Source organism: Botrytis fragariae, assembly GCF_013461495.1.
Source record: "Botrytis fragariae strain BVB16 chromosome Unknown tig00000161, whole genome shotgun sequence".
In the NCBI taxonomy this organism is placed as follows: domain Eukaryota; kingdom Fungi; phylum Ascomycota; class Leotiomycetes; order Helotiales; family Sclerotiniaceae; genus Botrytis; species Botrytis fragariae.
The window spans coordinates 98,511-116,885 of NW_023500998.1; the positions used below are offsets into that span (position 1 = coordinate 98,511).

At 43.6% G+C, this 18,375-nt stretch overlaps 3 protein-coding genes across 3 annotated transcripts; 1 reads left to right on the plus strand and 2 right to left on the minus strand.

Annotated features, from left to right (window-relative positions):
* Positions 1–3,014: 3,014 nt before the first annotated feature.
* Bfra_009191 (putative mfs drug efflux protein) lies at positions 3,015–4,784 on the plus strand (the record flags this gene model as incomplete). The annotated part of the gene is made up of 5 exons (XM_037339541.1): positions 3,015–3,077; positions 3,127–3,637; positions 3,699–4,375; positions 4,423–4,590; positions 4,641–4,784. 5 exons carry the CDS (start codon positions 3,015–3,017, stop codon positions 4,782–4,784), a joined length of 1,563 nt encoding a protein of 520 aa, XP_037189591.1.
* Positions 4,785–5,899: 1,115 nt separating this feature from the next.
* Bfra_009192 (putative agc protein kinase protein) lies at positions 5,900–11,879 on the minus strand (the record flags this gene model as incomplete). The annotated part of the gene is made up of 2 exons (XM_037339542.1): positions 5,900–11,314; positions 11,367–11,879. 2 exons carry the CDS (start codon positions 11,877–11,879, stop codon positions 5,900–5,902), a joined length of 5,928 nt encoding a protein of 1,975 aa, XP_037189592.1.
* A 2,179-nt stretch (positions 11,880–14,058) lies between these two features.
* On the minus strand, positions 14,059–14,395 carry Bfra_009193 (uncharacterized protein; the record flags this gene model as incomplete). Its single annotated transcript, XM_037339543.1, has 2 exons — positions 14,059–14,279; positions 14,386–14,395. The coding sequence occupies 2 exons, from the start codon at positions 14,393–14,395 to the stop codon at positions 14,059–14,061; spliced, it is 231 nt and encodes a 76-aa protein (XP_037189593.1).
* Between the last annotated feature and the right edge of the window lie 3,980 nt (positions 14,396–18,375).

Sequence of the window (18,375 nt, forward strand, 5' to 3'; positions counted from 1 at the left end):
TCCCCCTCTCAAGCCCCTCGCGTTTGAGGATATTCGATATAGTTTGATAATACGTTGATAGTATATGCTTCTTGGATCATATCTTATCATTTCTTATCAGTTCTTCTTCATCAATGAGGAGGGGTAAGAGATATGAAATGAGGGAAAAACATCGGGCTTTGGGAACATTGAACACAATTGGAGAATAGATTCGAAAATTATACTAAAGGGGAAATAATCTTCATGGTAGCAAGGTCAAAAGGGAAGGTTACATTTGGATATCATCGGCAGATGATAAGCTTTGAACTTTGAAGTTCATTACCTCATTATCTATTGAGAAACTACCTAGGATCACCGGTGGATGTTGAATCGATAAGGAGCCACGTGATTAACCTTATACTATTTACCTTGGCTCAAGCTTGGCTTGGGTAATGAGGTAACTCAGCTCGTTCAGCTCCGTCAACAAACAATTGCTTTCACAAACAACCTATGATTCAATATGATGCTCAGCTCGTCTATCTACTGTTGCAAGACAATGATTATTTATGATCACTACCCTTAAGTGAATGCTCATAGTACAAATGGAAGCTGATTAGGTACGAAGAGCTTGATGAGCGTGGCACAAGGGGTGATAGCACAAAAATTTTAATCACCAATTCAATCACGAAAAGAGAAAGGCATGCGATTTGGAACGCGCACGATTAGTATTCATTCGTCTTCAGCAGAGCTTTGCTACGCTATTACAACAGTCCAAATGGAGAACGAATATTCGATCATGCGAAAGCACCCTTATTCTTCTGCAGTTCAATGATGGCCTCGACGCTCAATAATAACAAATTGTCAGTTGACCTGGCAGTAGAGAAATATCCCGCCATGTTATCAATCGCCATGCCGGACTTGAGCTCTGACTCTCCGAGCGGCTCATCTGAAAAGGCACCCATTTGACGATCTACATAACGTCCTTCTCACTTGAATTCCGCAGCGAAGCAAAACTGGAAATCATATCAGAACTGCTATTATTAGGAGTGCAAGAGATACAATTGCAAGTCGAGGGCTTCTACACAAGTGCGGGGCTTTGATGTGTGTATAAGGGCATCTGGGACAATATGTGACTGGTAGAAGGTAGATGTGATTCAAAATACTAAAGTCCGCCAGACCCTCGACATTCAAACATTCGCCTTACTACAAACAATGGCTCGAGAGTCTCCTGCGACAAAAATATTTCGGAAGAAGTATCAGATTCCAGCACAGTTGGCTGTTCGAAGGGAGGGCGATGATGAAACAATGGACGCGTTAATTCAAATCTGGGCAGGATGTTGGCACCGAAGGTATTACAAATTCTGAGAACGTTCGAAACTTAAATCGGAATATCTAAGGCAGCCTAATTTTGTAGCGAAAAGGCTTAAGTCAAGGAATGACAGACTAGATTTGAGTTTACCAAAAGGATTTATCATTTTTGATAGTGCTGACGTGATTTTTAAGATGATTCACCACGTACATTTTCCTTCCCAGCGTCAATGGCCAATGGATCCTAAAAACTAGGCGTATCGAGGCCCAATTGTATGGTAGCGATAATCTACTTAGCTGCGAAATTCCGCACGAAAATTCACATCTAATGAATCTTGAGCAATTCGGCCATGCTAGTGGAGAGTCCAATGCCCATTTCACGCACGTTATCTTGTCCATGTTCAAAATGCAGTAATGCAACCTTGAAAGTCATTGGTTTCCTTCGTTAGTTGTTTACGAGGACAGCACATAGCTTCCCCCTCGTTTTAACCCTCGTGCGCTGTTCGTAAGACGATCCCACCCATCCCCTACATACTTTCACAATGAGCCGCAGAAATCTATCTACACAGTCAGCAACAATACAGAGAGTCAACACACGTATTAAGTACGTACAAAGTTACTGGTACATATATTGGAAAATTCGATCATGCTAAAGTCTGGCGCCTGATTGTTTGAAATTACTAGCAAGAAAGATGAATGAAAGTGCCGGCAGAAGAATCGACGCCATGTACTGGACGCTGTACGAATATTTGATTAAGAACAGTGTCACCGATGAAAATGTGTATCACAGCTATTGGAAGTATGAATAAAAGATAGTATCGCTCACACGCGTGCTAACGAGACTCTAGTAGAGTTATCTTTTGTGGATCTGGTCCTGATACCAATTTCAGCCCTACTTGGCTCCAGCGAAATTACCTCGAGTGATCGAAGTTATATGGCGAATGCACAAGTGGTATTTCTTTAGCCAAACTTAGATACGTAGCTGCTGTCTGCTGAGAAATCATCTTTTTTATCCCGGCTTTTCCCAATGATTACTTTCTTTTGTTTAATCCTTCCGCCGAGTTCTTCCGGATTTCGGATATAGCTCAAAATCCGATCAGATATCTTTTAACTCCTCCACTTCTGGCGTTTGTTCTAAAATCCGGTATCACCTTCGGCCTAATATCTCTTCCGCGCGGACTATTCCTAGTCTATGGAGTCCGATCAGTTGGATCGATTAAGATTTGACACCGATTGTTTCCTCTTGTCCATCGTAGGTTAATAGTCATGGGCTTGCGGGTCCATCGCTTCCAGTGTAAGCACTATGGATTAACCCTTGATCCTCCAAGGCTATTAACTTCATGTTTTGATGGCAACTGGCTCAACTTCAAAACTATTATGGAGTAAAGAACATTTGTATTGACGCTGAGTAGACGTTTCTTAAAACCCTGACTTGAAAGTAAGAGTCATGCAGACTAAAACGGCAAGGCTTTTCTCATGAATCTCACGGCGGCTTATGAAGCACAGTTAAGTATCTTTTTTCTTTATTCTCCGACCCCTGTCTTCTGGAATGAAGCATGCCTCTCGGCTCCCTTGAGACTTTATATATTGTGTGACCATCTCCATGTTTGAGGTTTGAGCTGTACGATAGAGTGGTTTTCAACATAGGTTCAAAAGGTCTCTTTAGCTTTTCAACTGAAAGGTGAGTTACGTTTCATCATAGAAATATCAAGATGTATTGGGCTGACACGCTCAGATAGATTCAAACGATGGCGGATCCTACATCAGAAAAACTTACAGAGTCTTCAGCTGCTTCAGCGATGTCTCTAAATGTACCACCCAATCAAAAGGACATCTCCTCTGAAATGGCATCCATCTCAGAGATCGATCAAGAGAAAGCACAAGTCAAACAACCGAGAATGCCCTCCAGTACGAGATATCACGGGTTGGAGGTGGGCTTTGGTGGTTGCCGCAATACTCTCCTCCACTTTTCTCTTCGCTCTCGATAACACCATTGTGGCAGATGTCCAAGCTGACATCGTCGTTACCTTCAATGATGTTAGTAAACTTTCGTGGCTTAGTGTAGGCTTCCTTATTGGCGCAGCTAGTACGAATTTGGTATGGGGAAAGATCTATGGTCAGTTTAATGCGAAATGGACATATATCATTTCGATTGTTATCTTCGAGGCTGGCTCTGCATTGTGCGGTGGTGCTCCCAATATGCCTGCTCTAATTGTTGGACGGGCACTTTGTGGATTCGGTGGTAGTGGTACGTATGTGGGTGTTATGACACTACTTGCTGCTTCTACAACTATCCATGAGAGACCGCTTTATATTGGAGGTACTGGGATGACTTGGGGTTTAGGTACTGTAATTGGTCCGATTATTGGAGGTAGGTTCATGCTCATCTTTTCATTGACTGATACGAGAAAAGTGTACTAACAATATCAAAGGTGCATTCACAGATTCCTCTGCAGGATGGCGTTGGGCTTTTTACATCAATCTTTGTATTGGCGCAGCTTGCGCTCCAGTCTACCTGTTTCTCCTTCCAAACTATGATCCCCGCCCAGGTGTTCCACTCCTCCACCGCGCAAAAGAGGTTGATTACCTCGGTGGCATAATTATCATTGGAGCCTTTGTCTCTGGTGTCATGGCCGTCTCATTCGGCGGTGTAACTTATCCCTGGAACTCTGGGAAAATCATCGGGTTGTTCGTCTGCTCAGGTATCTTGTTTATCATCTTCGGCATCCAGCAAGTCTTTACTATCTTCACCACGACCAGCCGCAGAATCTTCCCTATCGAATTTTTGCAGAGTAGAACAATGCTCATTCTTTTCGCCGTGACATCTGCTGGAGGAACCGCCATCTTCATCCCTATTTATATGATTCCAATCTTCTTCCAATTCACCCGTAACGACTCGGCTCTCGAAGCAGGCGTGCGTCTTCTGCCTTTCATCTTCCTGATGATCTTCGCCGTCATATCCAACGGTGCGATCCTTTCCGCATACGGTTACTACATGCCATGGTACACTGCAGGTGGAGTTCTCGTCCTCATCGGCGGATCCCTCATGTTCGCCGACGTCACCCCGATACCTCTATTGCCAAAATCTATGGCTTCACCATCCTTATCGGTTTCGGCGTCGGCCTATTCGCTCAAGCCTCCTTCTCCGTCGCTCAGGCCGTTGTTGCCGAGGAACTAGTTTCTTCCGCCGTCGGCTTCATCACCTGTGCTCAAGTAGGTGGTGTAACTATCGCTCTCGCAATTGCCAATTCCGTCTTCCTAAATGGAAGTCAGGAGAAAATTCAAGCTATCCTGCCTGATTTACCGGCTGCGGAAATTCAGCAGGCAATTGCGGGGCGGGTAGTGATTTTGTGAAGAATTTGACAGAGATACAGCAGAAAGAAGTCATTCAGGCGATTGTGGAGAGTATGAGTAAGACTTATGCTATGGTTATCACGGCGGGGGCGTTGACTGTGGTGTTGAGTTTGTTGATGAAGAGGGAGAAGCTTTTCATGAGCGCAGCTATGGGTGGTGCTTAGATAGAGGATTGGTATTTGGGCTAGTTTGAGGTTGTTATGGGAGGATAATTTGCTTAAGAATTTCTATGAGTATAGGGGGAATATCAATTCGAAGCGGGTTTTGTATTGATGAACGCTCTAGGATAGTGTCTGGCACATAATGTAGGGCGTGTCATTAGCCATGGTAGAGGGGTTTAAAGGAAGATGATTGTTTTAATAATCCAGCTCCACTACATCATACAATCTTGTACACTGACTGTCACTTGCATGTCATACTCTATCTACTACAGATCTCATTCCATGCTTATCATCTAAAAATGCTATCTGTATGATCTCTTTGGTAGAAACCACAATATCAAATCATCCTCTACGCTGTTATCAACCAACACATTTCGTATTCCTCAAAGTAAATAATAACATCAGGCTCAAAAATGCCCATTAGTGATTGTTAATGCCAGTGCTCATATGTATTCCTCGTGTCTTATGTGTAGCTATGTTAAAGTAAAATTCTCAATCCACATCGTCCATCGATGTATTCAGTCATCAATACACTCCCCCCCACAACCTCTCATCTCCCTCCACCAACCCTCTTCCAAAACCCAACAAATCTACAAAATCTTCCTTGTCAGCTATTGACGGCCCGGGCATATGTAACAGTGGCAGCAATTTATCTCATTCTGCTCGTCAAATGGAAAAAAATTGACCACTTGACCGCGTAAACATTTGAATTTCTCCCTATTCCCCCTATTCCCCAACCATCCGTCCCCTTCATCCTTAACAAAAGAAACGTCAATCAACCCACAATCCGATCTGCTCTGTGAAAGTTGAGCCCATTCATATTTGATCAAAGAATGCCAAAAATACAAATAAACGCCCTATGATATGCATAATCTCCCACCCAGCCCATTTCCAACGCCACGCTTGAGTCATGAAGTTCAGTTAATATAGACTACGACATGTCGAGTCCAAAAGGGCAAGAAGGAGAAGCTTGTGCGCTTCAAATAAAATTAACAAAGTGAACAAAGAAAAAAGTCTGTTAGAAGTAATGTGCCTGGCGAAGGCAAATAATATGACATTGAAAAGAAAATATTTGTGTAAGCTGAGTTGTGTTCGCAGTAGTAGTTACCACATTAGGTTCACCGATCTCTTTTTAAACTTTTACCCACATTAAGATAATCAACGTTCTCGCCCATATTCGAAGACTTTGAAGTAGGTCGAGGCGTAGGAAGGAAATCACCATCGACAACTGTCTGTGACGACTTTGAAGTAGGTCGAGGTGTAGGAAGGAAATCCTCATCGACAACTGTTTGCGATGACTTTGAAGTAGGCCGAGGAGTAGGTTCTTCATCTATGAATGAGAATGGTGACTGTGATTGTTTTGGCGTTTTGAATAAATCAACCTCTTTATCTCCGGGGCCTTGAAATTTTCCTGGAGGTGTTGAAGTAGCCTCAGAAATCTCGGATGCTGGAGGCATTTCTGATGTTGGTGATGAAGTAATCGCCTCTTCAGTGACGGTAGGTGGTGGTTCAATTGAGTCAGAACTTAACATTTCTGTCCCAGACACAACACTACCACGACTGTTCGTGCGCATCATTTCTGTACCAAGCTTAGAGCCACGATGTGTTTTTGGCGAAGTGGTAGCCTTTGGACTGGTCTTTTCTCTTACAGCAACATCACCCAAAACCTCATCCTCATCATCACCAGATTCTGCACATTCATGGCGATTCTTCTCCAAAATTTCCCGTTTCGCTTTCATTTTTTCAGATGATCGTTGGCGAGAAAGATTTCGACGGTGTTCTAATCGCACTGGAGAAGGGCTGTTTGGAAGAAGGTTGGGTGGCGGAAGTTTAGGTAATTCATTGTCTTCAATCATGTCAACTTCATTACTGATACCAAGTCCAGTCTCATCCCAATCGCCGGTAGGTCTCCTATTAATGACAACCGGAAGATCATCAGTCGGAAAAGCCTCGGTATCCTCAAAAAGACTTGAGCTGATAGAATCTTCGCGACTTGAACCTCTAAAACTGCCAGCTGGCATGTGTGCAAAACCAGACGAAGCAGAAGTAGGGCTGTCTTCAAGACGTAAACTCTCCTGGCGTAAGCCAGACGGTGGAGGATATGCTGGAGAGAAGTTCAAACTTGATATGGGCTCTTTCCATTGACATAATCTACAAAGGACTTCAGTAAGCTTCGACGCTGTCGGTGGCTTTTCAATTAAAGCGTCAAATTGATGAGGTGCTTGAAGTTCTTTCAGGTATCCAGTGATGGCAACTATGGGAGTTTGAGAATTGGCGTTCTTGGTTTCGCGAATCATTCGAGCCACATCTGCACCATTGAGTTGAGGTAATTTGAATTCCATCATAATAATATCGAATTTGATATCACTAACGGCATATCTCAACGCGTCAGCACCATTTGAGACCGTAACTGTGCGACAACGTAGTTTTTCCAACAATTTCTCCATAACCATTCGTGATACTGGGTGATCTTCACAGATGAGTACATCCAAAGGTCGAAAAGCAGGACCATCAGATAAGGTAATCTGGGACATCCGTCTTGAGCTTTGACGGCGACGTTGAACACGAAGTAACGCATTAGCCTTTTCTCCTTCATTGTCCGAAGAAGAAGGTGACATATCGAATACTTGACTTCGTCGCTTGCGATGGGATAAGAATTCGCCTGGTAAAGGGCTTCCTTCTTGTGATCCAACTGTTTGCGAGCGAGCTCTAGATGATGATGAGGTACCACTACCTTGTCGGGGAGTGGCTGGTGGTTTTGCTGGCGATGATAATGAAAGTGGTGGAGGTGCAGACCCACGTATCTTGATAGGCGACGAAGCGGCAGAACTAGTGGTCTTATGAAGCCCAGGCGATGTCCTAGGCCCATCCATAAAACTAGCAGGTGGTGCAAGATTGTTGCTCGATTGCTGTGATAAGCTCGAAGAATTGCTCGAAGTTTTACGTCTAGCTTCATTATTCTGCCCTGCAATAAATGAGACAAGTAAAGGTGATGAAGGCTGTGAAGCCCTACTTGGAGAAGCATCTGCTTGACTAAATCCCGAAGGAGACGAAGGTCGAGCAGTAGCTTTAGCATTTGACAACGTTCTTTGAATGGGCATTGGCATCGGCATCGGCAATACAGGACTTCCATCTAACGCAGCTGGGGATGTTACTGCGGTGTTAGCACCACCAGGACTGACAACTGGCTTGCTTGTGGCCGACATGGCTTCCTGTCGTAATTTCTGAATAACGTCTTTGTTCGCCTTTTCTAGAACTGGTAAGTTTTTGAAAGTAAAATTGCCAAAGTCATCTGCTACTACAGGTTCGCTCAGTCGCCTACTCTTCATATCTCGGACGTGGGGTGGAATGTGTAGTGGCATTAAACCTCGTTTCACGTTATTGACTTGACTGCGAACTCGAGATAAAGCATCATGAGGGCGTTCGGGATATTCGGCACCAGGCGTGGGATGCTGAGTAGATGCTTGATCTTCCATCTCTTCCGCGAAAGATTGCAAAGTGGCTCCTCTCGCGTCAAAATACTCGGTATCCTCGGGATTTTCCGGTGCGGGAACAAATTGTGCATCGTCTTCGAGTAATTTGTCCCACTGAGTGCCTTCAAACCAAGGATGGCTTCGGATTTCATCGCCTCCAGTAGGAAACTTCTCTTCTTTGTTGGCCCCAAGCCGTTTTTGTGGGTCTGAACATAAAAGCTTATTCATGAGGTCCTTAGCCTCATCCGAAACATCGTAGTCACCTTCATCCGGCCATGAAATTCGGCGAGCCAGGATGTTTTCGAAAACTTCATCTGGTGTGCCAGCATGGAAAGGTGGGTAGCCATAGATAAATTCAAACATGATACATCCCACAGACCACCAATCACTTACTTCATCTTGACCAAGACCATTTACAGTTTCGGGGGCAAGATAATCAGGTGTACCAACGAATCGACGATTACTATCATCAGGATCGAAAAGAGCCATTGGAGGTGGCATCATACCTGTGCTAGTCTGTGGTGGTGTACTGTGCCTAGCATCAGAGCTGTGACTCGTAATCGGGTGAAGGCACAAGTCAGGTGATCCAGTGGCCTCATTTTCGCTCAATTCTTCAATAGGTGTTCTCCTTTGATTGGATGCTTGCTGATTTTGGGACTCGTTCAGAGAAAATTGGTTGAACATAGAAGTTAATGCATCACTACCGCCGCTATCACTCCTATGGCCAGACTTTCGTCGCGCATCCTTGTTGATGGTATTTTCACGACTCAAATTGAAGTATGAGGGTGTTCCTAAACTACCTGCAACATCGGGGGTCATTTGAGGTGTTGAGCCGGGTGAATGATGGCCCTGATAATCGAATGATGAAGCACGAGAAGAACTCATGGAAGTAGCTCGAGCAAAAGGACCTTGTTTCAGCAGATCTGGAGCAGACTCATTCGCTACGCTGCTTAATACACGCTTTTGACGTCCAATCAAGCCCATTCTCGACAGACCGAAATCGGTCAATTTAAGATGACCCTTTTGATCAATGAGAAGATTGTCAGGTTTCAAATCACGATGTACAATGCCACGACTGTGAAGATGTTCAACGCCAAGGATTACCTCACCAAGGTATTTCTTTGCCCAATCTTCCGAAAGACCTCCGAGAACTTTAATGAGAGATGCGCAATCGCCACCATTAAGATATTCCATCACTAGGTATAGATAGTCTTTGCTTGAAAATGTCCAATAGAGCTTTGCAACAAAATCACTCTCACCTTGCCACATCATGATAGCACGTTCAGCCTTGACATTTGTGACTTGATTCTTGGCGACCATGTCCGCCTTCTTGAGTACCTTAATAGCATAGTAATCACCGGTTGACTTCTTCTTCGAAAGGTAAACACTGCCAAAGGCTCCCTTGCTGATAGGTTTGATGATCTCAAAATCCTTGATTGATGGTGGTACGGCACGTGCTTGCGGAGCATTGACAGAATTTAATCGGGGCGATGGTGGTGGGCGTGGGTCTGATCCAGCCGCCGAGGACTGACGTCGATGGTGTGACGGAACTAATGCGGGTGAGCTGAACTCGCTTCCGGGAAGCATCGGCGATGCAGTTGGAGAAACAATACCCTCGTGGGCGATCGGCAAAATGCGGGGTTTGGAGATTCTCAATGGGGATGATGGAGGTGGCATTCGAACAGGAGACTCTTGTCTTCGGGGTGAAAGTGTACCAGTACCGAGAACCATGCTTCGCCTGTTCTGTTGTCGGGAACTTGCATGTCGACGAAGATCTCCGAATTCTGAAACTGGCGATTCCGTTCTTGGCGGACGCCCCATGACCGATGATGATCTGACGCTACCATCACTCTCCGCACCCGTATCACTTTCGAAAAAGATTGATTCTCTTCTTGCTTCCCGGGATTGTCCTAGTATGCTACTCAAAGCGCCTTGGTGTGAACGAGGAGTTGGACATTCCTTAGGACTACTAGATCTGGTAGAAGAGATGGCAGCAGATGATAACTGCCGACCTTCATGTACCATGCCCGTCCCAACTTCAGCAGCTCGAAGTGCTGCTGCCAGCGATGATGGTCCATGTGGACCGTCGAACGAACCTGCAAAAAACCCCTCTTCATTGGCTGGTGTTATTTCTTCGGGTTCTTCTGTCGAATCACTGAGTTGACCAGCTGCAAGTCGGGCAGCTTTGTTGATAGCCTCATCTATACAATCTTGTACAATTGCCGAAAATTCCATACGGATGCGTTCTGAATACTCGATAATTCTCCGATGACGAATGACAGCTTCAACCTTTGCTCGCGCAACAGCCTCACTATCCGCGCATAGGATCGATAAGCCTTCTTGATCTGCAGCATTCAAACTTGGTGATTGCCATTGCAGAACTTGAGATATGCGTGATTCCGATTGGGGAGATTGTGTACGGAACTCTCCGGGAGCTTGAGGGGATGGTTCTTTGATGGCAGGTGTGTTGATTTCCATGGCTGTATCACAAAGGTCCAATAATAATTCTACAATTCGAGCATGAGGTCGCCTTTGGGCGAAGGATCGTCCTCTTGCATGACCAAATCCTGATGTAGACCTTGATCGAGATCTACCCGATGTGGGTGTCCCTGGAGAAGCTGTACCAGAAGACGTAGTTGAGTTGGCACCAATCGGCAATCCTTTGTATTCAGCCTGAGGTGGATTCGGCATCACAGGTTGTTCTCCCGCACTCGGCCGAGCTTGACGAGCTTCCAACGCATCCAAAACTCTGACAATAGCATGACGATGTTCCGTCAAATTATCCTGACACATTTGTACTTCCATCTCAGCTTTGTGTTCTTGGAGGCACAACTCGGTGTGTTTTTCGAACCACCAAGGAGGGATTTGACGTTCGCAAATTCGGCAAAGAAGTGGTAATGGCGGGGCATGATTTTCAGGATCATCCAGACCATGCTCTGCAACGGTGGTGAGATATTTCGCAAGAACTTGTGCTCCAGTACCTAAAGATTCGACTATGACTGGGGCGAGGTCTATTTGAATTTCTCGTGGCGCTATCCAAGGTCTAATCATCCACATTGTCTGCATAATATTAGCTGTTAATTTCCGATCAAAGACCATGACAAGAACCTACATGACTACCTGCTTCGGATCCTCGATCGTGTACCATGATACCTTGTCCCTCCAGATCAATTGTAGCAGGTCCCGGTTGCGATATCGCTGCGCCTTCGCCTTCGCCTTCTTTGACATGCTCTAGATTTTCCAGTGGTAATAATCTCGAAGCCGGACCCAGCTCAATGGCGAATCTTATAATATAACTGCGAGAATCATCTTTCTTCATTTCCTCCAGAGTGTCTGTGAATACACTCCGGTCGTTGTCTCCAATCAAGATGTCCGCAATTGGTTTCCCTTGAACAGAATCCAAAGTTGTACCAATAACATCTGACCATGAGGGGCTGACCCAATTTATTGTGCCCTCCATACTTAGATCCATGATGACATTGAGAGTTTCTTCTGCTGCTTGTCTGAGATCTTCTCTCTCCTCTCGAATATCCGCACTGAGTGATCGTTCCATCATACCGGCCTCTGCACGCAGATGCGACACAGCAGGTGGTGCTAACATTGCCTGATTCTGATCTCCCTCCATCTTGAATGATTTATAAATTGAGGATTCCTAAGAATCAATCCGTTGCGTCAACATTGACTATTGAATGGTGCCCTTAGACTTTCAACCAACTTCATTGATGTTGTACGCGTCTTCGTTGGTTGAGATCGGGTGTTATCGTGTCTTCGCAAGCTTTCGTATCGTGGAGGGGAAAACCGTTTAGTCGACTCGACCGCGAGGAATGAACCTAGCTAGCAATCAATATTGAAAGAAGACATCATAACAGTTGATATTGATGTCTCTTTCTATGAATTTTGGGAGAGCAAAGTATTTGATGGAAGTATTTTTGAAAACGGTTTAGAGGTTGTAGTTGGGGGGGGATAAATTTATCTGGCGTGGTCTGGGTTGATGTCCTACTACGGCAGAACTAATCCGTTTGAGTTTTGGTGTGAGTGTGATATGGAGTGTAATTTGAAGCGGAAAAACCTGAGGTTGAGATACCTTTTTTTTTTTTTTTAACTTTCTTCCCCTTCTCTTTCATAGGTAATTGAGGAGCATTGGAAGACTGCTTGCTTACTAGGTATTTGCTTATTTGCTTATTGCACAGACGGGTGGACAGGACTGGACACTGCAAAGGTTGCTTGAAACGGTTTGAATCGAATTTGTCCGAGTGAGGAAAAACAACAACACAGGAATGTGTGAAAGGTAGGTTATCGTGATACAACAAAATTGATTTAATTGTCAAATTCGGGAGTGAGTAAGTGAGTGAGTATGAGAATCGAATGTTTTTTTCTTCTTCTTTTTTTTCTCGTCCTTATTTCTTTTGAGAGCAAGGTTTTGAGACTACCTAGGGACCTAGGTATTATTTTCCCTTCACTACTCTTTAGAATATTGACATGTCCTGAACCCTTGTGTCAAAAAGTCCTCGTAGATCTGATCTGATTTGGTTGATTACCTACTCCGTGTTGTTTTGGAGGGAGTTGCTATGATATGCTGTGGATATGGATACCCTTAAGATCTCAGGTGAGGGGAAGCAACCAATTGGATTGGAGGAAATATATCACGAACGACAACAAATCCAATTAGCAAGTTTAGACAATGAGTTGAGTTGAGTTGAGTTGAGCTGGTGAGTTCTAGCTACCGAGACCATGACAAAAGGGCAATGCTACTCTGTAGTATGGGTGAGCGAGAAGGTATAACGGTATTTGGTAGTGTTTATTAGTATTTGGCATTTGGTATTCGTACATTCATTCGTACATTCGTATATTCTTAGTTACGGTTGGTAGATATAAGGAAATGAATTAGCTGGGCTTGTGATTCTACCCTAGATGTCGATGTGGATATTTATATAAATAGGTACAATATTGGGTTTTTGGGCATTCGGAGTGGACATAGCACATACCACCTATGGCTGATTCTTGCAATTCTCCAAAAGTCAACATGTAGTCAAAAGGGTTCTCTTATCCGTTGATATTCCTGTTGCAGGAGTATATAACAAGCAGAAGATGTACATGTAAGATTACTGCGAAGTGGGATTCGAATAACCTCACAAAGCCCCCACCACCCACGCATACTTTCTCCTCGTTAGCAGCACATAACATTTGAAGATATACTGTTCAACATTGTCAGCTAATTGTTCTAGACTGTTTCCCCTCACTTTAGTTGTTGTATTTAAGTCCTGATGCTACGTCAAAGCGACAATAAGGTTTAACTTCTTCCATCACACGCGCAAGCTCACTCACTCGCCTACCTCACTGCCAGCCCTTGAAGTCCTTTCCAGCCACAACTCATCGTCACCACTCCTGCTTTCTTTCCCCCTCTTTTGACCGTTCAACCGTCAAACTTACACAACGAACAAAAAAATGAAACATTTTCACCACTTGGCAATTCTACACCCGATATGCCAACCCATCATTAAACACGCAACCACGTCGAGAATATCTAATTATGCTCACCCCTCCATTACAACCGAACGATGACCCCCATCAACCTCGACCACAACTTCTCACTTGGCGCTGTCCCACACATAAGGAGTATCACATACATAACTATGGTTCAATCGTTCAATCCCTAACAGCCAATTCGCCCCCAAAGAAATCATCTATCCATTTACCATCATATCTTGCTCATTAGATCCCTGAAAAGGAAAAAAGACGAATTGGTTGCAACCTCGCATATATCCATCCACTCATTATCCAAATTACATTGCCGTATCACAACGTTATTTCCCGACCCATTTTGAAACTTTTTCTTCGTCATCTGCGATTTCCATATCCTTTTTGAGATCTGCATGCTGGTCATAAAATGATTGATTCTTCGATCCCTTTACAACTTCGGCCAGGTCCGTGGATTGGACGAGGGGCATCATGAATGCCACCCGCACCACTTTACAGAAACGTACGGTAATATTAACCAAATTAGTTCGATCGTGAATTAGGTGACCTGATCCAAGATATTCTTTGCAGCTGGAGTTATTTAGACACACGAGATATTCTACCCTTTTCTACTTCCTTCTCTCTACTCTGCATGCCTACATATAAACACATACATATAAGCATTAGCACAAGTTAGAGTCGAGTTGCCGTCCTACCTTGTCACTATCAAAACATTTCATTCGACTACACTCGAGTACTTATCAAACACTGCTTACTTTCATTCACATTTACGGTAAATTATAAACAAATCAATCTTGAGCATTCTGTAGAATCTCGTTACATTTCCTGATCAAGCTTCTGACAACCCCAGAACCCCTGTCTAACAATCGCCAAATTCCAAAGAATAGCAACCGAGAGCTCGCCCAGCAACAATCTTTACCCACAACTTACCCCATCTCGAGTCCATGTCATATATTTGGAAACTTATTTATTTATGCTTGTCCAAAGGTTACCACATCACTACCGCCTCCCAAATAAACATCATCATCCCACACACTTTCAATCAAAGCTTACTTTACCTCCCTTCACTCATGTACCAATTACCACCCTTCACTCGCAACGCCAATCCAACCAACGTAACCTCCTTTCGCCCAGAAATCTTGGAACCGAGCACTACATATTACCCTTTACCCTAGAGCAAGCCGCAACTAATCTATACGACTCCCTAGCAACTAGCTACTCGAGCTCTGAACGGGAACTAAGAAGTTGTACACTCAAGACCCCAGACTAAATTCAAAGAAGCCAAAACTTACCAGAGCTAGTGAGAAATAGCAGTCAGCTGGTCAATCAGATCACTTTAGATGCATGCGCTACCAACGCCATCATCATCACCATCATCACTACGTATAACACAGATAGTGGTCGAGATCTAGTCAGTTGAAGGTTATGCAAGTGCTTCTGGATTTTTGTTGGGGATCAATTTACATTGAGTACCCTTCGAGAATGATCTTCTAAGGGTCTTGTGGGAGTTTGCATACACGCATATGCGCATACGAGCAATGAGATTCTTGAGTCTCGAATATCAAATATCGGAATTTGAGTTTACGGCTTTGATCCAATTGTTCGCGCACATCAAAACGGTTCTTCACTCCATTCACAGTTCGCACCTTGTAGCAGTACCGATACTTCCGTGGCTAAGTTCTCACTCTAACTACTTTTGCGCGATGTTCTATAGCTAATGCTAGTGCTGGTATTGATTTTCGTCTACTCCTCTCTTTTAGCTTTCCGCATTTTTGGTTACTGTTTTGTTAGTGTACGAGTATCCTCACCTCTCTTTGCCCATTCACATCCAGCTTTTTCCTCTTTTAACTGTCTCTCCCCCTTCCACTTTTTCAAACCCTGGAAACCCACGCGTTCCAAGCCCCAAAATTCATCCCACGCACTTGGATCAAAATCAATTAATAACATCACAAACCCAACGAACCGGGGAACATGTTCACTGTTTCCCGGCCGGTAAGATCTTATGTGGGGTACGACAGTACCACGAAAATTGGTCTCGTGGTGATAGCCATGAAGATCGTTGAGTCACGTGCGTCAGACTTAGGAAGTGCCAATGCTTTGAGGGTGAAGGTCTAGGTTATTTGTGGATGGAATGTGGAGGAAAGGACGAGGGGATGGTGATGCATGAAAAACTTACCGTTTGACAACATATATGTTTCAAACTCTGTTTTTGGCATTCTTACTTTTCATTCGCTGTTTTTCCACGATATTCTGCATACAATCTGTCCGAATTGAATTTTGAGGGCTCAAGGGCCCAAGGCATGAGTAGTACGATGTCTCGAGTGTCTCGATGTCTTGCTTCTTCTCCCATACCATTCATTGACTAGCTTTTTATTAGTGGAGTAGAGTGGAGTATAGGGTTGTGAGGCAAATAAATACATACATATATTTCCAATCTCGTGATTCGTGGCTCGTCGCTCGAATTCTTGAAAGATGGGAATTGGGGCTGAGATTCCCGGATGACGAACTATTTCTTATTTTTTTGGTGCGACGGGATGGATGGGCTGTCCTGGATGGGTATAAGTTGGGATGACTTATTCCAGGGGCTTCATTCTCTAATGGTAAAATGATTCAGCATTGACCTAACGGCAAAGTCTAGGATGTCATTCGGATATGGTATTTTTTTCCAACTAATAGTGTCATCCCCGAGAGTTTGAATGTCTCAAATGTAGGGTCAGCCGAAAGCTCCGATGTTTGTGTTTTGGTAATCGATGCCCGAATCTTTGGGTAGGACAGAATGGCACAAATTTTCGCCTGCGGAGGATAGGGGATAGATCACAAATTTCCCCAGATAGAAAGTTCAGAGATATTTGTCGTTTCATTGGGACGATGTACATTATTGTCAATACCTAGTACATTTACTCGGTATTCTATAGCTAGTGCTAGTGTTAGAATTTATGTCTAGTGATGTATCTCTATTTCTCTGAACGAATAAACTCCTAACTCAATAATGCCTAGCACCATGGAACCAGTGTATTATATTACAAATAGTCATCGCATTGCAATCTTCTCATTCCTATTTACCTAGACCTTATTGCTTTCATAGCGCATGCTTATTGCAATGTAACAAGACTCATATATCTCCGAGTCCTCCTTTCTATCCGGATCAAAGAACAACTTCGATGGTTCTATGTTTGAATCAGATAAAAACACTAATTATTAATAAGTTTTGAATTTCAGGAGATGCAAAATTTAGCCTGAAAATTCATTATTCCAGTTTCATTTGCAATATATTTAGTTCTGAACCCAACACACAACCATTCTCGATTAACATGTTCATGATTTTAAAAAAAGACCGACGTTATGTATCTATCTACCTCTGGAAATCAAAACTATCCCATCTTCCACTCTCACTACCCACCGGTAACAATTCTCTAGCTCCTATCTACCTGAACTACCCTTCCTAGTCATTTAATGTTCCTTCCGGTGGATGTTCTCTCCCGAACTACCTAAAGTGGATAGCTCAGATGGATATCCTCCAATCCACTCTCTGACAAGTGAATCGATAGCTCAAAGGGCTTTGTGGTATCAAGGAAGGAAGATCTGAAATAGAATTCGGTTCAGATAACAAACAGGAAATGGAGCTAAGATTTGTTTATCAACTTCTGGAGCTGCGCACTAATCACCTTGGTATAGAGTAGCAGTTTGCTATCGTGCTTAGAACCGCCACAGAGCGCAGCGGAAATGGGAGAACTGTGCAGTAATTGATAACGCGTCGCCAAAAAGTGATACGGTGCGCATTGTGAGATTAGTTCCTGGTGAATAGTAAATCGGACGATTGTATTGAATTCCCAGATCAAGATTTCCATGTGAAAATGAGGGCATATTTCATCCGGTGGGGTTTATCTATTTAAAATACAATCCAGCACCATGATTGTGGATTTGGCCAGCGGTGGACAGTGACAGTATAAGTTTTGTTGGGCAATGGATAGAATCGTCTAAATCGCTTGGAATAATCCATCATCATTCTCAGATCCCTATCCCAGTCTTCACTTTGAGGTGACAACATCCTCCTCTCTTTAAACTCTACCGGATCTTAGTTACATTCTTCTTAATAATCAGGGCTCGAATACTGTATTTCTTATACAGACAACAAGGGGTGAAAGCTGAAGATCGTATATAGAGTTCCGGTATCATCAGATGGTTGAACACCGACAATGCTCATGTCAACAATCCAAACGAAAGGGTAATTGGGGAGTTTTCGAGGATGTAAGGGTCTATAACTAGTGATCGAGATATGGTGTTTTGCGAGAATGAATTCCTCAAATGTCTTTTGATAAGAAAATGCAAGCAGCATTTTATTGCCACCAAGATGAAACCAACATCATCATCTTCGATTTGATAGGGGAGCGAGAGTGATAACTACCTAGATATCCAAACCCTTACTGCCATACCCAGAACTCCATGAAACGAAAGAGCAGACCAGATTTCTAGTGATACCCAGCAGTTTCATAACTTTCCATGGAAATGAACGAGAATCCCTACCATCAGAGATGCGGAAGATGGAGATGAGTAATTATGTATGCAATTAAAATATTTTATTGGCTAGAGGTTTTACTAGTAAATTAAATTTCGATTTCTAAAGATGTGCTATATGGCAGATT